General features: G+C 47.5%; 1 protein-coding gene across 1 annotated transcript in view; it reads right to left on the minus strand.

Annotated features, from left to right (window-relative positions):
* Nucleotides 1-17,478, minus strand: part of SRPK (SR splicing factor protein kinase) — a 218,425-nt gene extending 200,947 nt beyond the window's left edge. Inside the window, exon 1 of the mRNA XM_045766616.2 lies at nucleotides 15,158-17,478. Coding sequence (XP_045622572.2) covers nucleotides 15,158-16,458 — 1,301 coding nt within the window. The 5' untranslated portion in view covers nucleotides 16,459-17,478. The remainder of the gene's footprint in view (nucleotides 1-15,157) is intronic.
* Nucleotides 17,479-18,474: the final 996 nt, after the last annotated feature.

The raw sequence follows: 18,474 nt of genomic DNA on the forward strand, positions 1-18,474 counted from the left end.
TTCTGGGAGGAGTTGTACTTCCCCCTGACTTGTGAGAGTTTGGTCCACCAGGATGTTGCTTGGAGAGGCCCGCAGGCCCACATACCCACCACAGCCCGGTTGGTCCGGAACTCCTTGGAGGAAACAATCTAGTTTTCTTTTGAAGATGTCCACGGTTGTTCCGGCAATATTTCTTATGCTCGCTGGGAGGACGTTGAACAACCGTGAATCTCTGATGTTTATGCAGTGTTCTCTGACTGTGCCTATGGTACCTCTGCTCTTCACTAGTTCTATTCTGTATTTTCTTGACAATCCAGTAATATATATATATATTTATATATATTGATATAGGCTTTTATTTCTAACTCGCGTAATTGCTTGTATATAAACCGATTCTTTAAAGATCAATTAAATCATTTCATGAACGTTGGTTCTACCGATAGTTCCAGCATCCGAAGTGATCCTATACAATTAATTTAATTTACGCAAATGACTACATAACATCATTCTTAACAAGGCTTAACAGTGGTATCTTATATATCACCTTCCTTAACACCTTCTTGACTGTGCCTCGTGGCACAGTCAGTAGCATCTGACTGCGCTGACTGACACCAGCACTGGGGACAACCCCAGCTGTGCCAAGGCACTCACCAAGCACCACCACCTGGGGATGCCAGACCAGGCAGCGGCACCATGGATCATGCCCAGCTATAAGACCAAGCTTCCCGCTCCGAGTCCTTGTGTCAACACAAGCACAAGTCAATCACAGCCTCAGGTGAGAGGAGCATCTCGACAAACACAGTGCTCAACGCCCGGATATTGCCCCCACACACCGGCTCAAACCCAATACTCGAATAAACGAGAATTGTTGGTTTGGGATATTTCAGTTCTATATGCCGATGCTAATGTTAGCGTTGCCCATTTACATTTACTTTTAGTGTAATTGAACTGGGGTTCGAGAATTCTGCTCTCCAAGTCACGTCGGACGCGAGGATTGTCTGGTGGTAACAAGACCGGTAAGTTTATTGCTTCTAGGTGGCCTAAAATATTTTGTTTTTATTATCATCAGGGGAAAACGCCAAGCCATTACGACTTTATAGCACTTGGAAGGGAGCAGAGGGATTTGGGATGGGACGGAGGGAAGGAATGGTGCCCAACCACTTGAATGGTCGGGGATTGAACGCCGACGTACATGAAGCGAGACCGTCGCTCTACCGTCCAGTCAAAGTTGTTGGAGGTGGCCTACAAACCTACATATTCATGACAATCTGACTGATCCGGCACTTTCTGTAAGAACTTGTCCCATTTCCTTTCAAATGTAAACTTTTATTCCGCCAATATCTTTTCAATATAATGTCCATACTAAGTTTACATCAAAACACCAACGCTTGTGATTTTCTCGAGTGACTCATTAGGCCATGACTGGGGCAGGGGTGTCACCTCACCCGTTCTTTGACACCCAGAACGTGGTGACTTCGAGGAGGACCTCCACGACCAGTCCTTGCTCCTTGATGCGTCCTTCCCACCAGACACCTCTGCCAACTGAAGCAGGCTTGCAGCGCTACGCTTCTGAGGTCTTGGGGGTAGAAGTAGCCTAAGCTACTTTGAGATGTATTTTTAGCCCTTTGAGATGTATTTTGGGATACATTTGAGATGCATCTCAAAGTAGCCCTTTGAGATGTATTTATGTTTTCTTGTCTCAATAAACTTACTTGAACTTGCTTCTGGGGCCAGATTCACGAAGCAGTTATGCAAGTACTTACGAACGTGTACATCTTTCTTCATTCTTTGCCGGCTTTCGTTACATTTATTAAACAGTTTACAAGCATGAAAACTTGCCAATCAACTGTTGTTATTGTTATAAACCGCCTCCTGGTGCTTCGGAGCTCATTAACTGTTTAATAATTGTTAACAAAGCCGCCAAAGATTGAGAAAAGATGTACAGGTTCGTAAGTGCTGCGTAACTGCTTCATGAATCTGGCGGCTGGTTTCACCACAGCTCCTCCCTCTCCCCGCGTTGGCACAAAAATGTGTGGTAAAATCGAGGAGAACCCTTTGTCCTCAATGCACCAACTCCCCCACATAGGAGCACTCCGACCACGGAATATTTCTAGCAGCCATTTACAGATACTCCACAACACCTCGTTGGGGGTGTTGTAGGGGCCTCGTAGCCTGGTGGATAGCGCGCAGGACTCATAATTCTGTGGCGCGGGTTCGATTCCCGCACGAGGCAGAAACAAATGGGCAAAGTTTCTTTCACCCTGAATGCCCCTGTTACCTAGCAGTAAATAGGTACCTGGGAGTTAGTCAGCTGTCACGGGCTGCTTTCTGGGGGTGGAGGCCTGGTCGAGGACCGGGCCGCGGGGACACTAAAGCCCCGAAATCATCTCAAGATAACCTCAAGAGAACACCCAGGAACCTGTCACTTCTCTCTTATCTAGGCTTATTATGCTTTAATTGTATCGAGTTTTTATATACTGTTTTATTTTGCTTTAAAGTACTTTTATTAAGTTTAGTTCAATTATTATGCACCCCATACCCATCTTGTGGGCGGTAGGGGAAAGGGTTACAGAGGCACATAATGGACTCAAGGACTGAACCCCACAATTCATTTAGCTAAGCAAGTTACAATCTTGATGAGCTAGTTACAAAATTCAATATAAGTCGTCACATCAACAATGGGTTCGAGATCGACCACAAGTACAGTTTCTATATTAAGCAACTGACATATGTGGAGAGCTAGTGTCACAATTGATATGTTTGTCCTGCACACCCCCCCCCCCTCCCCATTGAAATTGAAATAAGTTTATTGAGGTAAAATACACACAAAGCAATGAGGTAGCTCAAGCTATTCTCACCCCATTCAGTACGTGTTAATACATACATAGACACACATCACAAATAAACATATTCCCTCCCCATGCTCCTGACCCATGTTGTATCACCGTGTGACCGGCCGCTACTTGGCGCTGCCACTTTCCTTACTCCGGTGAGAGGCTAGCCTTACAACACAAGACATTTTGGCACCAGTATTGGTTCCATCAGAGTTGTTGCTAGATCATACACAGGTAGCCAATGGCTTTTAGACTTTAACGCTAACTACAGCAAAACCTCACCAGACATTATTTTCTTGCTTAACTCAAGTCTTGTGAAGATGATACCCCATCATACCCCACCTGCCTGTACAGCAGGGAGGTGGGGTATGCATTTTTGCAGTTTTCTTCAAGTGAAATTACACTAGAAATTGCCTCAAATTACAGCGAGGCAAATCCCTTGACAAAGAGCACGTTGTTATGAAGATCAAGTCGTTAAAGTGTGATGTTCTTCTCAGTGGAAGATCCGTTAGTAGCATGAAACACCAGGAAGCCTAGACACACCGACACAAAACAATTATTATATATTATTATATATTGTTATATATTATTATATATTATATATATATAATATATATATATATATATATATATATATATATATATATATATATATATATATATATATATATATATATATATTTATTTATTTATTTATTTAGCATCAGAGTACCACCTCTAGCTGGAAGAAGGGGAACCAATAGCCTCGGAGGATATATATATGTCGTACCTAATAGCCAGAACGCACTTCTCAGCCTACTATGCAAGGCCTGATTTGCCTAATAAGCCAAGTTTTCCTGAATTAATATGTTTTCTCTAATTTTTTTCTTATGAAATGATAAAGCTACCCATTTCATTATGTATGAGGTCAATTTTTTTTTATTGGAGTTAAAATTAACGTAGATATATGACCGAACCTAACCAACCCTACCTAACCTAACCTATCTTTATAGGTTAGGTTAGGTTAGGTAGCCGAAAAAGTTAGGTTAGGTAGTCGAAAAAACAATTCATGAAAACTTGGCTTATTAGGCAAATCGGGCCTTGCATAGTAGGCTGAGAAGTGCGTTCTGGCTACTAGGTACGACATATAATATTATATATATATATATATATATATATATATATATATATATATATATATATATATATATATATATATATATATATATATATATATATATAGGCCTCCAGGCCTCCTAGGCCTCCAACAAGGTAAAAGTGTGAGCGGGTGAAAGCGTGGACGATAACTGCGACAGGTGCGGGGAAAGATAAAATGACCATTAAGGCATCTGATTCTAATCCTTCATCTTCCAGAGTTAGCGGTTGGCACTCTGGTTCAAGGGACGACTGGCGCCAACCATCGACATACACGACTGCCCCCCCCCCTCCCCCCGAAAAAAATCAATCACACTGTTCGCTAAAATAGCACATTATGTTGACCATCTGGCACCGAGGTCAACGAGCAGCAGAAACAGGATAACGTCAAGAAGACTGGAGTTCCGATATTAGACAAAGATACCGGAACCAACGAGGCTCTTCCTCTCCTCCAGACCTTCTTGCTCTCTCCCTCCCACTACTGTCCCATCATTCTCACCTGCCCTGTTGTTGTTGTTGTTTTCAGATTTAGCTACTCAGGACGAAGTGTCCATGTAGCACGGGCTATGGTGAGCCCGTAATATCTCGCCTTCCCCTCTACCATATGCATTATACTAAGGGAAAGGGGGACAGGGACAGCAGCTTTACAGTGAGGAGTAACAGCAGTTCAAGCGGACACTGGCGGAAGATGAAACCTCATCAGCTGATATACAAGTTACTTGTGGTCAATTTACGGGCTCGCTATAGCCCGTGCTACATGGAAACTCTGTTCCGAGTAGCTGAATCAAACAACAACAACAACTTGTGGTCATTAGGAGGAAAGAACTGTGAGGGAGAAGTTATGGCAGCTATCCATCCACAACTTTGCTGCCAGATACGTTCCAAGAATTCAACATCATTTAAACTCAAATTAACCAACAGATGAAAGGGTAGTAAGGCAATGAGGTGGGGCCGGAGTCATCACGCGGTGATGCAAGTATCTACGAACCTGTACATCTTATCTTGAGATGATTTCAGGGCTTTTATTTTTTTAGTGTCCCCGCGGCCCGGTCCTCGACCAGGCCTCCACCCCCAGGAAGCAGCCCGTGACAGCTGACTAACTCCCAGGTACCTATTTTACTGCTAGGTAACAGGAGCATAGGGTGAAAGAAACTTTGCCCACTGTTTCTCGCCGGCGTCCGGGATCAAACCCGGGGTCACAGGATCACAAGTCCAGCGTGCTGTCCGCTCGGCCGACCGGCTCTCTTTTCTCAATCTTTGGCGGCTTTGTTTACCTGAATTAAACAGGTTTATGAGCTCCGAAGCACCACGAAGACGATCATAACATTGCACTGGGAAGCTTCGCTGCTGATAAAAGGAGAGAGAAAAGATGTATAGGTTCCTAAGTACTTGCGTACAGGTTTGATGACCCCCCCCCCAGCCCTGGACCTCGCCTTCCCAGCAGTCACTTAAGCTTCCAAAGGCACAGGGGTAACAAGCAATCCTGACCAGACCTTTAGAGCAGGACGGGGGTCGAACCAGCGTCCTGGGTAACCCCAGATGCGTCTCTTAACCCATGGACCATGATATACTGAAGGCTATTTAACATAAGAGATTATATATATATATATATATATATATATATATATATATATATATATATATATATATATATATATATATATATATATATCATTATCGTGTGATTCCCTTGTGTATTACGGGCTACTCACGCCCGTGCCACCTCTTGGGTGGCTTAATCTTCATCAATCAATCCCTTGTGTAAGCATTCCTGATGTGGCGATCACGTCACCTGACCCACCCTCACCCACCCTCACCCGAGCCACACCCACCCTCACCCGAGCCACACCCACCCTCACCCGAGCCACACCCACCCTCATCCGAGCCACACCCACCCTCACCCGAGCCACACCCACCATCCAAGTCAAAACCATTTCTTTGCCTGTCACGCCGCCCTCCCTCATTTCACAACCTTTTGCCCCATCACTCCATCAAAGAGTTATGAGAGACATTATCCTACACAAGATTTTAAAGAGAATAGATAGGGAAAACCAGGACATTATTTGGAAGGTATGGCACGCGAACAAGGGACATAGGTGGGAATTAAGAACCCAGATAAGTCTCAAGGACATTATACATAGTTCTGTCAGTCGGTAGTGAATAAGTGGAGCACACTAACATGAAGTGATGCAGGCATACTCCAATCGTATCTTCATATGTATATACGAAAAAGAACCCAATAGGTGATAGGCTGGAAACACAAACCGAAACTGTGTCTATTTTCCGCTTGTTACAACTTGTAATAAAGTTGTTACATCTTGGCTTAACATGTTTATAACGTATTAGAACGTTGTTACAACTTGCTATATTGATTGTTATAACTGGTTAGGTGTTAAAACTTGTTCGAACGTTGTACCAACGTCGTAGTTTCGGTGTGTGTTTGACGGGCTATAGGCTGTGGAACATGTACAAAAGTAGACTTAAGGTTGAAAGGCGGGACCCAAGAACCAAAGTTCAACACACGTATGCACACTTAAGAGCCCCGTCGAGCTTTCAATACGACTGCAGTAAAGTCGAGAGACTACACGTAAACATTACTCTTATACTGCGCCTGCAATATTTCAGCCATTGTTGCTAACACACCAAGCACGCCAAGAAGGGTAGTCATCATTTTGCTGTATTAAAAGTCGTTAAACATTAAACAATTACGGCAGTGCAGCAACCTGTCCGCTACATAAACACTACTTACACATTATCAGTATCGCGTTAAACATCTGGTTGAACTTTACACTACGAGAACCAGCTCCGCCAACATAACCTACCACAAACATACTCGCCTCCTTAGCGTTTTACAGAGAAATTATTGCACAACCATTTTCACCAATCACTAGGAACCCGTGTTACCAACACCACAGTAATAAAATAGGGTGTGACCGGCTCTTGTTCCCTATTATTACCCACCGTTGTCGTGGACAGCCTCAAAGGAAACTATAACAACAGTCGGGTGCAGCTTTAATTTAGAATTATTTATGCTGCATAGAGTTCGTGCGTGTGTGTGCTTGTGCGCGTGCGTAACACGTGTCGTCGTACGCAGCCCTCACTGATGAAGATTACGCCACCCAAGAGGTGGCAGGGGCATGAATAGCCCGCAAGTACGCAACCCTGTTCAATACTGTAATATATACCCAAATCATTAGTATCTTTTCGATTAGTGCCATAATTCGCCGACTCTTACTTTAAACCGCTCACGTCCCTCATCCTAGTTTGTCACTTCTTATTGATTACTAGTCACACTCCCTCCCTGTATATGCTTCTTGCAGGCCAGGTCGGGGGAGCTGGGGTACAGATAGAAGTGATGGCGGCCGGCCAGGCTGGCGCTGGACCCCAGCTGGGCGAGGACACGTCGCCACCCACAGCCTCTCCAACTCCTCAGTACGGACAGGTCGGCCTCGCTCAGCCGACCTCTTGTTTAATGGCAAGCTTCACCTTGCCATTAAAACACGTCGCAAGCTTCAGCCACTAACCCAGACACGGGAACCACATTACACTCCTAAAATGAAGAGAAGATAGGGCCCAGGGGCCTGCCAGCTGAGTGGACAGCGCTTCGGATTCGTAATCATGAGGTTCCGGGTTCGATCCCCGGTGGACGCGGAAACAAATGGGCAGTTTCTTTCACCCTGATGTCCCTGTTCACCCAGCAGTAAATAGGTACCTGGGAGTTAGACAGCTGTTACGGCCTGCTTCCTGGGGACGTGTAACAAAAAGGAGGCTTGGTCGAGGACCGGGCCGCGAGGACGCTAAACCCCAAAATCAAATCACCTCAAGATAAGAGGGCACCATAACTGGCCTGAAGCTCTCAGTTACCAGCACACACAAATGTGTCATCTCTTCTGGTGGGAGTAACTTGTTACCCGACCTGAACCCCTCCCCCCCCCCCCCCTTCCCACTGCCACCGGAGCTCCATCCACGTACTCCGTCACTAGCGATTGATTGATTGATGAAGATTAAGCCACCCAAGAGGTGGCACGGGCATGAATAGCCCGTAAGTGGAGGCCCTTTTGAGCCATCACCAGTATCAATAGATGATACTGGAGATCTGTGGAGGCGCGACTGCACCCTGCGTGACGGGAGATGTCTCCCGGACCAAATGGTCATGGTCACTAGCGACATCTACCTTCACTTTATAGTCCACAATCTGTTATACTCAAATTCTGTCAGTTGAAATGTAACCAATCGCAGGCAAGTAGGCCTCTGACGTCATGCCAGACAGAGGAGCATCAGCCATGCTCCCAGCAGCCTCAGTTCTCTCTCAGACCCAGAGTAAGGTGGACCTCGGTTGGCAAGATATATACCTTGTTGCCTCACTCAATAAATATAAACAGAAGCGACTACTGTGTCTACATTCTACCCGAACAAGGCAAACGAATAAATCATTGTTCGTCTTTCTTGGTCAGGTTTACCATAGGCCAGCTTCGCAAATACTACTACTACTACTATAGGGAGGCCGGGTCACCCTTTATACACATATATATTACATCGTACCGAATGGTCAGAGTTGCCTAAAAAAAACGAATTTTCGTGACATTTTATTTTATCAAAACTTTCTTATAAAATGACAGTTTTCTTTGTATTTTATGATTGAAATTTTATGTTATTTGATTCAAAACTATAATATACATTTTATCAAACTCAACCTAACCTATCCAAACATATTCTAACATAGCTGAGTGAGTAACTCAAGTTCCTAATAAATTATTATTGTTAGAAAAGAATCAATCTGAAAAAAATATTTGAAAATAAAAAAAACTTGTTAGGCAAATCGAACCTAGCATACTAGGCCAAATAGTGCAGTTCTGGCTATTAGGCACGACATTATATATCAATCATTCATTCATTCATTTTTGTTCGTTGGGACGTGTGCAGAGTATGAACATTTCTCAGTTATATTTGTCAATGCTTCGAATCCAAGTTATGGCGTTGATTATTTGGTTGGGACGCATCACATGTGGTAATGTTTGACTCTTGATGGGGCTCTGGGAGGAGTTCTACTCCCCAAGCCCGGCCCGAGGCCAGGCTTGACTTGTGAGAGTTTGGTCCACTAGGCTGTTGCTTGCAGCGGCCCGCAGGCCCACATACCCTCCACAGCCCGATTCCTCCGGCATTCCTTGGAGGAAACTATCTAGTTTCCCTTTGAAGATGTCCACGGTTGTTCCGGCAATATTTCTTATGCTTGCTGGGAGGATGTTGAACAACCGCGGACCTCTGATGTTTATAGTGTTCTCTGATTGTGCCTATGGCACCTCTGCTCTTCACTGGTTCTATTCTGCATTTTCTTCCATATCGTTCACTCCAGTACGTTGTTATTTTACTGTACTCACCTAGATGTGTTTGCGGGGTTTGAGCTCTGGCTCTTTGGTCCCGCCTCAGAAGATGTAGATGTTCGTGAGTCCCCTCTCTTACCTTCCCTCGCTACTTCCACATTTCCACACGCCGGTCTTGCGTTCATCCAGTTAGAAAACACGAGCAGCAATCGATAGCGACCAAGACAAGGGTAACAGCAGCAGCAGCAGCACCTAACACAGCTTCTGTAGCCCCCAGGAACACCATCACCTGTAATGACAGCTTCAGGAGCGCCACCACCTATCACTTGCAGAGCACACAAGGAACACAGCTAACACGGCTACAAAGATCAGCAAACCACACCCATTTTTTCCCCCATACCTAAGCAAACCAGTCCAATCCCTCCCACCTCCCCAATCATCATGTATCTCACATCCAGCAACACCAGGCAACATGGCCTCCCTATACTTCAACACCCCAGTAACACTACCACCATAAACCCAACCCCAGTTCCCCTCCGTCCTCGAGATTAACATCAAGAAAAATACTCTACACTTAAGAGTATTTTTCTAAGTTTGAGTTTTATTCTATTTCTCTCTTTATTCTATTTCTTCTCTCTCTTTGTTTACTCTGTTTCTCAGAGTAAACAAAAACGACATTATTCATATTTCCCAACATACAAGCCATCAAAACAGTTTATTATGAGAGTTTACAGCTTTAATTGATAATCAAAGAACTACGACAGATATGAATACCGGAACACAATCGCTTCCCATGTGACAGGAAATTTTGCTTGAATCATTATTTTCAATAATGTCGAACAGATAAAAAGGGGTCACAGGTTTCTACACTTAATTGAATAAACAATTGTGTCAAATAAAACATAAGTTGAATTCTAACTCCCAAATGCCACTTATGCTTTCTCTTTGTCTTAATAATATAATAATTTTCTTATTGCAATTAAATGATATTCCCCCCTCTCTATTATTTGAGTTTTACTCTCCACGCAGTAAGAACATTTAAGACATTTTTGTTGTCATTCAAGACAAAAAACATTGTATGGAATGAACAAACCAGCACCCGAGGGACAACGTACAAAGATGAGCTGATGAGTCGTGCGAGTACAACACCGGTCCTAAAGATGAATTCTACTGGGAAGCAAAACAAAAAACAAAAAGCGAATACTTAAAGGGAGGCATTTACCGAAAAACTAAAACACAATCAGTAGAGCATCACTACTGACAGGTACACACACACACACACACACACACACACACACACACACACACACACACACACACACACACACACACACACACACACACACACACACACACACACACACAGGTTTCAACACAGGTGGAAACCGAGTGCCGAAATGAGCCACAGAGATATTAGAAAGAACTTTTTTAGTGTCAGAGTGGTTGACAAATGGAATGCATTAGGAAGTGATGTGGTGGAGGGTGACTCCATACACAGTTTCAAGTGTAGATATGATAAGAGCCCAGTAGGCTCAGGAATCTGTACACCTGTTGATTGACGGTTGAGAGGCGGGACCAAAGAGCCAGAGCTCAACCCCCGCAAACACAACTAGGTGAGTACACACACACACACACACAAGGATACGTATAGAATTTATAAAATCAGCTGACGACTGACTGACTATATTCCCACGAGGAAGACTGCAGAGCCAATTTTCACAGTAAATTACTAACGTAGGATAAGAGTGAAAATAATTATTACGGATAATATATCCGTCATAAAAGGAGAATTCTGATTTACCTCCAGGAAAAATCGAGCAGACACGTAACAAATGATTTTAAAGGAAAAAGATGATGTGGAGATGAAATTTTTGTACTTTGGCAGCTTGTTGGAAAGTTTTAATTAGAAAAGCGCGTTTCTCCAGCACTTACGGATTTAACGACAACATACAAGAGTAAATAAAAGATGACTTTATGAACTCTTTGGCCAACATCGACAACTCTTAATCCTTTGACGAGTTAACTATCACACGAGGTCGACCGAGTCGTGTCCCCGTGACGGCAAATCTTGCAAAACAAGCACTGAAGTTAAATGAGAACGGGGTTGGTGCATGGGGGAACGGGGGGGGGGGGGGGGTGAATGTATGTATTCACCTAGTTGCGCTTGCGGGGGGGTTGAGCTCTGGCTCTTAGGGCCCGCCTCTCAACTGTTAATCAGCGCTCAATTCCCTACCTCCCCAACACACACACCCAGGAAGCAGCCCGTAACGGCTGTAACTCCCAGGTACCTATTTACCTGTACATAACAGGGGCATCAGGGTGAAAGAAACTCTGCCCATTCGTTCCCGCCATTGCCGGGAATAGGTCCCCGGTCCACAGGACTACGAATCCCGAGTGCTGTCCACTCAGCCACCTGGCACCCTGTTACATATACATACCTAATAGGCCAAGTTGCTCAACAAGCCTAATTTTCCAGAAATATATTTAAAAACTAATCTTATGGAATCATTAAGCTCTCCATTACACTGTATATGATTTGATTTTCATTTAGTTTGAGGTAAAACTAAACAATTTTATGAAACCTAATCTACCTAACCAGGCCTAATAGTCAGTAATTCTAAATAATAATAATTGGAATAAACCAATTTTGGAAAAAATCTCAAATGAACGAAAATCACTGCCTGTTAGGCAAATTGGGCCTTTCATACTAGGCTAAGTAGTGCTCTTCTGGCTATTAGGTACATTACAATACACACACACACATCCATCAAGGGTATGAACTGCCCTAGCCTCCTTAGTGAGAGGAGGGCTGTGACTGTTTGGAACCCGTAGGTGCGGGACCGTGAAGTCCACCTCCAGGGGCTCGTGCAACCCAGGCTCGGCTTCAGGAGACTGGGGTAGGTCTTGCCCTTGCTGGGGCGGTTCTTCTCCGGCCCCGACCACGGCGATCTCCGGGTTTGGAGTCCCTGTGCCCTTTTTTTCACCAACTTCGAGGTCAACTTCGGAGCTCACAGTTCCTACGACGGCATTGGAACCAATAGTATTGGCGTTTGCCTCTCCATTGGAGACTTTCGGTGCCGTGGAGAAGGGGGGGAGGGGGATATCTGCTGCCTGGGTAACAGCTTCTCCGTGGCAACTACCCTGGCTTTGTGCCCTGGAGAAGTCACTCCAGACCAACAACTAGAGCGCAACACCATAGTCTCCTGAGACTGATGGATGCCTGATTTTATGATATATATATATATATATATATATATATATATATATATATATATATATATATATATATATATATATATATTTCATATTCATTCAGCAGTTTTTATCCAAATCGACTGAATGTGAACAATCGAGGTGACATGGTAACGGTCTATGAATTTCTCTGGGAAATCGATACTGTTAATCAAGAAGACATCCTCGCTAAAAGTTGCATGAGTCGTAGGGATGTCAGAAATAAATTTTGGCGAAATGGAAGTGAGCAAATGGAAAATAGACTAGATATATATGAGCAGCTAAAGACAATAAATGGTTTCATATTTGTGACAGTAAACGGGAGGGTTAGGAGTCAACCCGTCCTTTTTATAGCACGTCACATTTTGACGTATACTTTACCCAAGGGCAAAAAAATGTCTCACTAGAAAATGATAGTGGCTCGCGAAATCAACAATGTCCCGTTTTCTAATCGTGGGTTCTCTGGTCAACCCGTCCTCTTAAAAATAACGTCACTTTTCGCTGGCATGCGCGGCGCTATGGCCAAATTTGGACGTAATTTGAAATGAAATCTACTCACAAAAGTGACGTACTGTCCCGTTTTCTGTTTGAGTCGTCCGGCTTACTCGGCAAGGTTAGAAGAGGAAACTTTTCATTAACGTTTTTCATACCGTTTTAAAACTTTATGAGAATTTCCTGCCCACCTAACCAATCAGAGGACCCTTAACTTACTGTTGTTGAAAAAAAAAATTCCCAAATTTATTTTCATTATTTTTTCATTTTCAAATTACGTACATATTCCGCCATACTGGCAAACGGCCAAAAGCGACGTTAATTTTAAGAGGACAGGTTCTGGTAGGTTAGGATAAGGCGCTTTAGTACCGCGGTTTCTTGACGTTGGGAACGCTCGCGAGAACAGGCTGTAGGAGTCACTGCATTTAGATGAGCTCAGGAGCTAACGTTCGACTTTATATACATTTAGGTAAGAACCTCTACAAGTAACTTGGGCTCACTGGCTCACTAGGGACGTGCATCCGATCATCCGGCTCCCAGGAGAACATTGGGTGAAAAGGGCGGTAATTAATGACGGATATAGATCAGTTTTCCGAAGGCTGGTTAGCTACTGCCCAGATGGAAGCCTGGCAATGTCTCAACCATGGAGTGAATATTATATTATATATTATATATATATATATATATATATATATATATATATATATATATATATATATATATATATATATAATATAAATATATAATAAAGTTTATATATATATATATATATAAACAAATTATCTAAAAATGGGTGCCACCACTGGTGCAAGTGTAGGGACCCATAGCCTCGGAGAAGAAAATAAAAGAGTACTCAGAGAAGACCTTGTGGATCCTCACTGAAATATTTTCTTCTACTACCCCAATTCTTTTTGGTATTCTGTATATATATCTAACTTTATTTTAAATTTTCATTGCACAAAAAGGGTTACAACATTGGTTACATGCAGGGTACAAGGCTACTTGTGACAAGTTGTATACCCGCCAAACACACACCGAAACTACGACGTTGGTACAACGTTCGAACAAGTTTTAACACCTCCTAACCAGTTATAACAACCAATATAACAAGTTGTAACAACGTTCTAATACGTCATAAACACGTTAAGCCAAGATGTAACAACTTTATTACAAGTTGTAACAAGCGGAACATAGAGACAGTATAGGTTTGTGTTTGCAGGGTAGCTCCTCCAGCTCCTCAGATGGCGGGCAGGAACCATGGATGCAGTGAGCATTTCTTCTCTGGATCGCCACACTAAGGCGCTGAAAGAGAAAACTGGCGGCTCTAGGTTCCCTAGTTGTTTCAATTAGCTTGGACCCCAGCCCCTTACGTCAAAATGCGACGTGCTATAAAGAGGACAGGTTGGTTGATCAGCTGGTAGTGCGTATTAGGATGGCAGGCAGCCTCCATTCCTCACATTAAGCAAGGCGAAAATACGTTTTGACGTCGATTCTCCTCGAACGGAGAACTATAGACTTCTTATCTTACAAGTTTATGTTACTGAGAAACGTGGTTATCTGCACTGTAAGTTTTGGTTAAGGTCAGTCACGTGTGGGTTCCTTCCGCGGCTGGTGTTGAGAGAACACTCAGGCATGTCAGGTGAGCATGGCAAGGTTGGTACAGGTGTGTGTGAGATGGAGAAGCCCAGGTTGGTACAGGTGTGTGTGAGATGGAGAAGCCCAGGTTGGTACAGGTGTGTGTATGTCATGGAGCAGCCCAGGTTGGTACAGGTGTGTGTGTGATGGGGCAGCTCAGGTTGGTACAGGTGTGTGTGTGAGATGGAGCAGTCCAGGTTGGTACAGGTGTGTGTTGGAGCAGCCCAGGTTGGTACAGGTGTGTGATGGAGCAGCCCAGGTTGGTACAGGTGTGTGTGTGATGGAGCAGCTCAGGTTGGTACAGGTGTGTGTGTGAGATGGAGCAGCCCAGGTTGGTACAGGTGGGTGGGTGGGTGGGTGGGTGGGTGGGTGGGTGGGTGTGTGTGTGTGTGTGTGTGTGTGTGTGTGTGTGTGTGTGTGTGTGTGTGTGTGTGTGTGTGTGTGTGTGTGTGTGTGTGTGTGTGTGTGTGTGTGTGTGTAGCCCAGGTTAGTACAGGTGTGTGTGTGTGTGTGGGGGGGGGGGTGTCTTACCCGGCAGTGGCGTGGGAGCGTTGTAGGGGCGGGCGGGTGGTCCTCCGCAACATGGGCGACCCGGGATCCGACATGACGCTCTTCCTCCTCCCGGGTGACCCGTGCAGCGTGGGCGAGCCTCGGGTGGGCGGCACGGGTGAAGCTCGTGTCGTGGAGGAGGCATGGGCGTGGCAGGGCGAGGCGTGGGCGGGGCTGGGCGACGAGTGGCCGGACTGCGTGAATGTGACGGGGGCGTGCCCGGGCGAGCGGGGCACGGGGGAGAGGCGGGGCACGGGGGAGGTGGCGCAGGAGGACGACACCGACGAGGAGAGGGAGGAGCGGGGCCCCGGGGAGTGGGGCGGCACCAGGGCGCCCGGCGAGGTGGGCGGCACCTGCGGCGACATGCGGCCCGGCGGCACCTGCGGCGACATGCGGCCGGCCAGCACCAGCATGGGCCCCCCGGGGGACAGCCGAGGCGACGACGGCGGGTAGAAGTCCGAGGGCGAGTTCTGTGATCCTCCAGAGCCGCCGCCGCTGGTGGAGGACGACTGTGAGGTGGAGGAGCCGTCCGTGCCCGGGGGCGGGTACGTGTTGCTGCGCAGGTCGCGCAGGTTGACGCGGGGCACGTCCAGGCTGTACTTGTACGAGGCGGAGTGCAGGATGTGGGCGGGGCGCGCCGCCAGGCACGGCATGGCCACGGGGCTGCCAGGGGCGGCGGTGGTGGTGGCGGCGGCGGCCACGGCCCCGCACGTGTCGTGGTGCGGGGCGGAGGGCAGCATGCGCCCGCTGCCCACGCCCCCGATGGTGTGGTGGCGTGGGAGGCCGGGCAGCTGCCGCGGGTGTTGGTGCCCGCTGAGCGCTGCGGCGTGGGAGAAGTGGCCAGGCGGGCGGTTGGCGGGGGGCGAGGAGTGGGAGAGCAGGGCGGGGTGGGAGGAGTGGTGAGGGTGGCCATCTGGGAGTGGGTGGTGGGCGTGCAGCGTGGGGTGAGAGGAGTGATGAACCTGGGCGTCGTTCTGCAGGTGGTGGGCGTGGAGGGCGGGCAGTGAGCGGTGCGAGGGCGGGCCGGGCGTGGGCGGCAGCTGGGCGTGGTGTTGGTGCGAGGGCAGGCACGGCGGGATGTTGTACTGTGACACGGGGGGAGTCAACGGAGGTGACGACGTCGAACCCAGAGATCGCGAGGCAACCAGACGGCGTGCGGGCGTAGTGGGCGGCGTGGGTGTTGGAGAAAGGCCCGCTGTGGGTGGAGGGGTGGGTGCGGGCGGGGGACTAACACCCGGCACCGTGTGTGGGGTAGGTGAGCAGCGCAGGGATAGCTTGCGCATGTTGGGCGGGGGCGGGGTGCCCGCTGGCCAGGCCGCCTCACATGCCGGGGGGACTGGCGCCCCAGCTACACTACACCACTGGTGGCCAACACTGGGGTAAACACCAGCACACAACACTAAGGTTTGGCCTCTACACTCGCTGGACGACACAGTACCTGGCCCCAGTGTTCCAGCCGGGCTACGCGCGCCCCACCTCGCCACCACTACTGTCTCATCATCACTACACCAGGCTTCAGCTCAGAACACACACAATACAGTTCACAGCCATGTATGAAAGAGTAAACACTAAGGATTGTCTTCAGCATTATCCTACGGTAATACAAAAAGTATGAAAAGTCATCACAGAGAGGTATACTTGAACAGTACTTTAGAAAAAGATTGGAGGCAGGAATGTGTCAAGTTACTGCAGGTGAGAGTGGCGGAAGACCGTGCCCTGGGGCACTACTGACACGCACCTGGATGGCTTCAAGTCCAATACCAGAACAACCATCACCCGTCCATGCCAGCAGCAGTCTTCACGCAGCAGTACCTGGTGTGCCACAGTGGGCGGAAATTGTAAGGTTGAGGGTAAGTGTGGGCCACAGGTGCGCCGGGGTGGGCCCAGCAGGTAGCGGGTGTTGGGTGTGGGCCAGGCGGGAGCCACACTCACGTGCTTGTATGGGTCACGGCACCCGGCACACCCGGGCCCGCTACACCTTACCATGCACACTCCCCCCCTCACACTTGTTACTTGTTGCCCTGCAGCGCCGCCTCCTGCTCCCCACCACTTATTGTCGCCAGCTGTTCCTCCAGGTAAGGCCTCAAGTATAACACCCAGAAATTGGGGTGCCGCAATGCGACGCTGCTGGTGGCGACGAAGACAGGGCCAGGCTAACCTGGCGGGCGGCAAGTGTGGCCGCCACGCCCGGAGGCCTGCGAGGGCAAGGCTTCGATGACAGTCACTGGCTGTGGCAACTTCGGCTGTGGTGGATGTGGCGGCAGGAGCGTGGCGGTGACGGGAGCGGCAGAAGCAGCGGCGGCGGAGGCACAATGTCAGTGCCGCGGCGGAGGCGCCACTGGAGCAACTGCCGCCATGTGCGCCACCGACTGCCGCGCGATGCCACAGAACACACTCCTGCGCCGGTTATTTCCTGCCAGACGAGAGTTGTGTTGGCTGCGCCCGGCAATGCTACCCCTGACACTCACCCCTACAACCACATGTATACCACAACAAGGCACTTTGTGAAGCCAGGTTCCCCAGCAATACCCTGAACAAAATGCCTTGACTGGCACCACTGGAAGAGATGGAGTCCACTGCCACCTGCTCCGGCCCGCCACCACTTCCCTCACTGCCGCCGCCTGCTGCCTAAACTTGTCACCTACCCTACTAACACACTCACCTACACAGCACGCCTCACCATACTGAACAATAACATTAACACCAGCACCTTGGTGTCGCAACAATGGCTCTGGTCTTCACTAGCAGCTGGCACAGGCGCCTAATAAAATGATCACTTTTGTTGACCCTGCCAAAAATGCCACCAATGTTTTAAGTCCACACAGCTGGTGTGTTGAAGTTGGGTGAGGAAGTGTGTGCATCATCGTGCTGGTGGCAGCGAAGGCACAGCATGACTGGGGGAGGGTTCTGGAATACAGTGTCGGCTCTACACACCTCATGTAGCCCAACACTGCACACTCCAACCCCATCACCACTTCCTCCCTCACCACCTCCATCCCACAACCCGTCTTACCCACATATACTTTCATAACCTGCACGCCATAGCAATGGGTCCTGCTGTTTCCAGTCGTGTCCACTGGTACACACTCACTATCTAGACTGTAATCACATGCACACACCCTCACACTCACTCACTCACTCACACACACACACACACACACACACACACACACACACACACACACACACACACACACACACACACACACACACAGAGCGCGCGCGCGAGCCAGCCACCCGCCGATCGATGCAAGTGCACGAGGCCTGAATGTTAACAGCCGATTTTTACTACGCTCTCA

This window comes from Procambarus clarkii, chromosome 81, assembly GCF_040958095.1.
Source record: "Procambarus clarkii isolate CNS0578487 chromosome 81, FALCON_Pclarkii_2.0, whole genome shotgun sequence".
Lineage (NCBI taxonomy): Eukaryota > Metazoa > Arthropoda > Malacostraca > Decapoda > Cambaridae > Procambarus > Procambarus clarkii.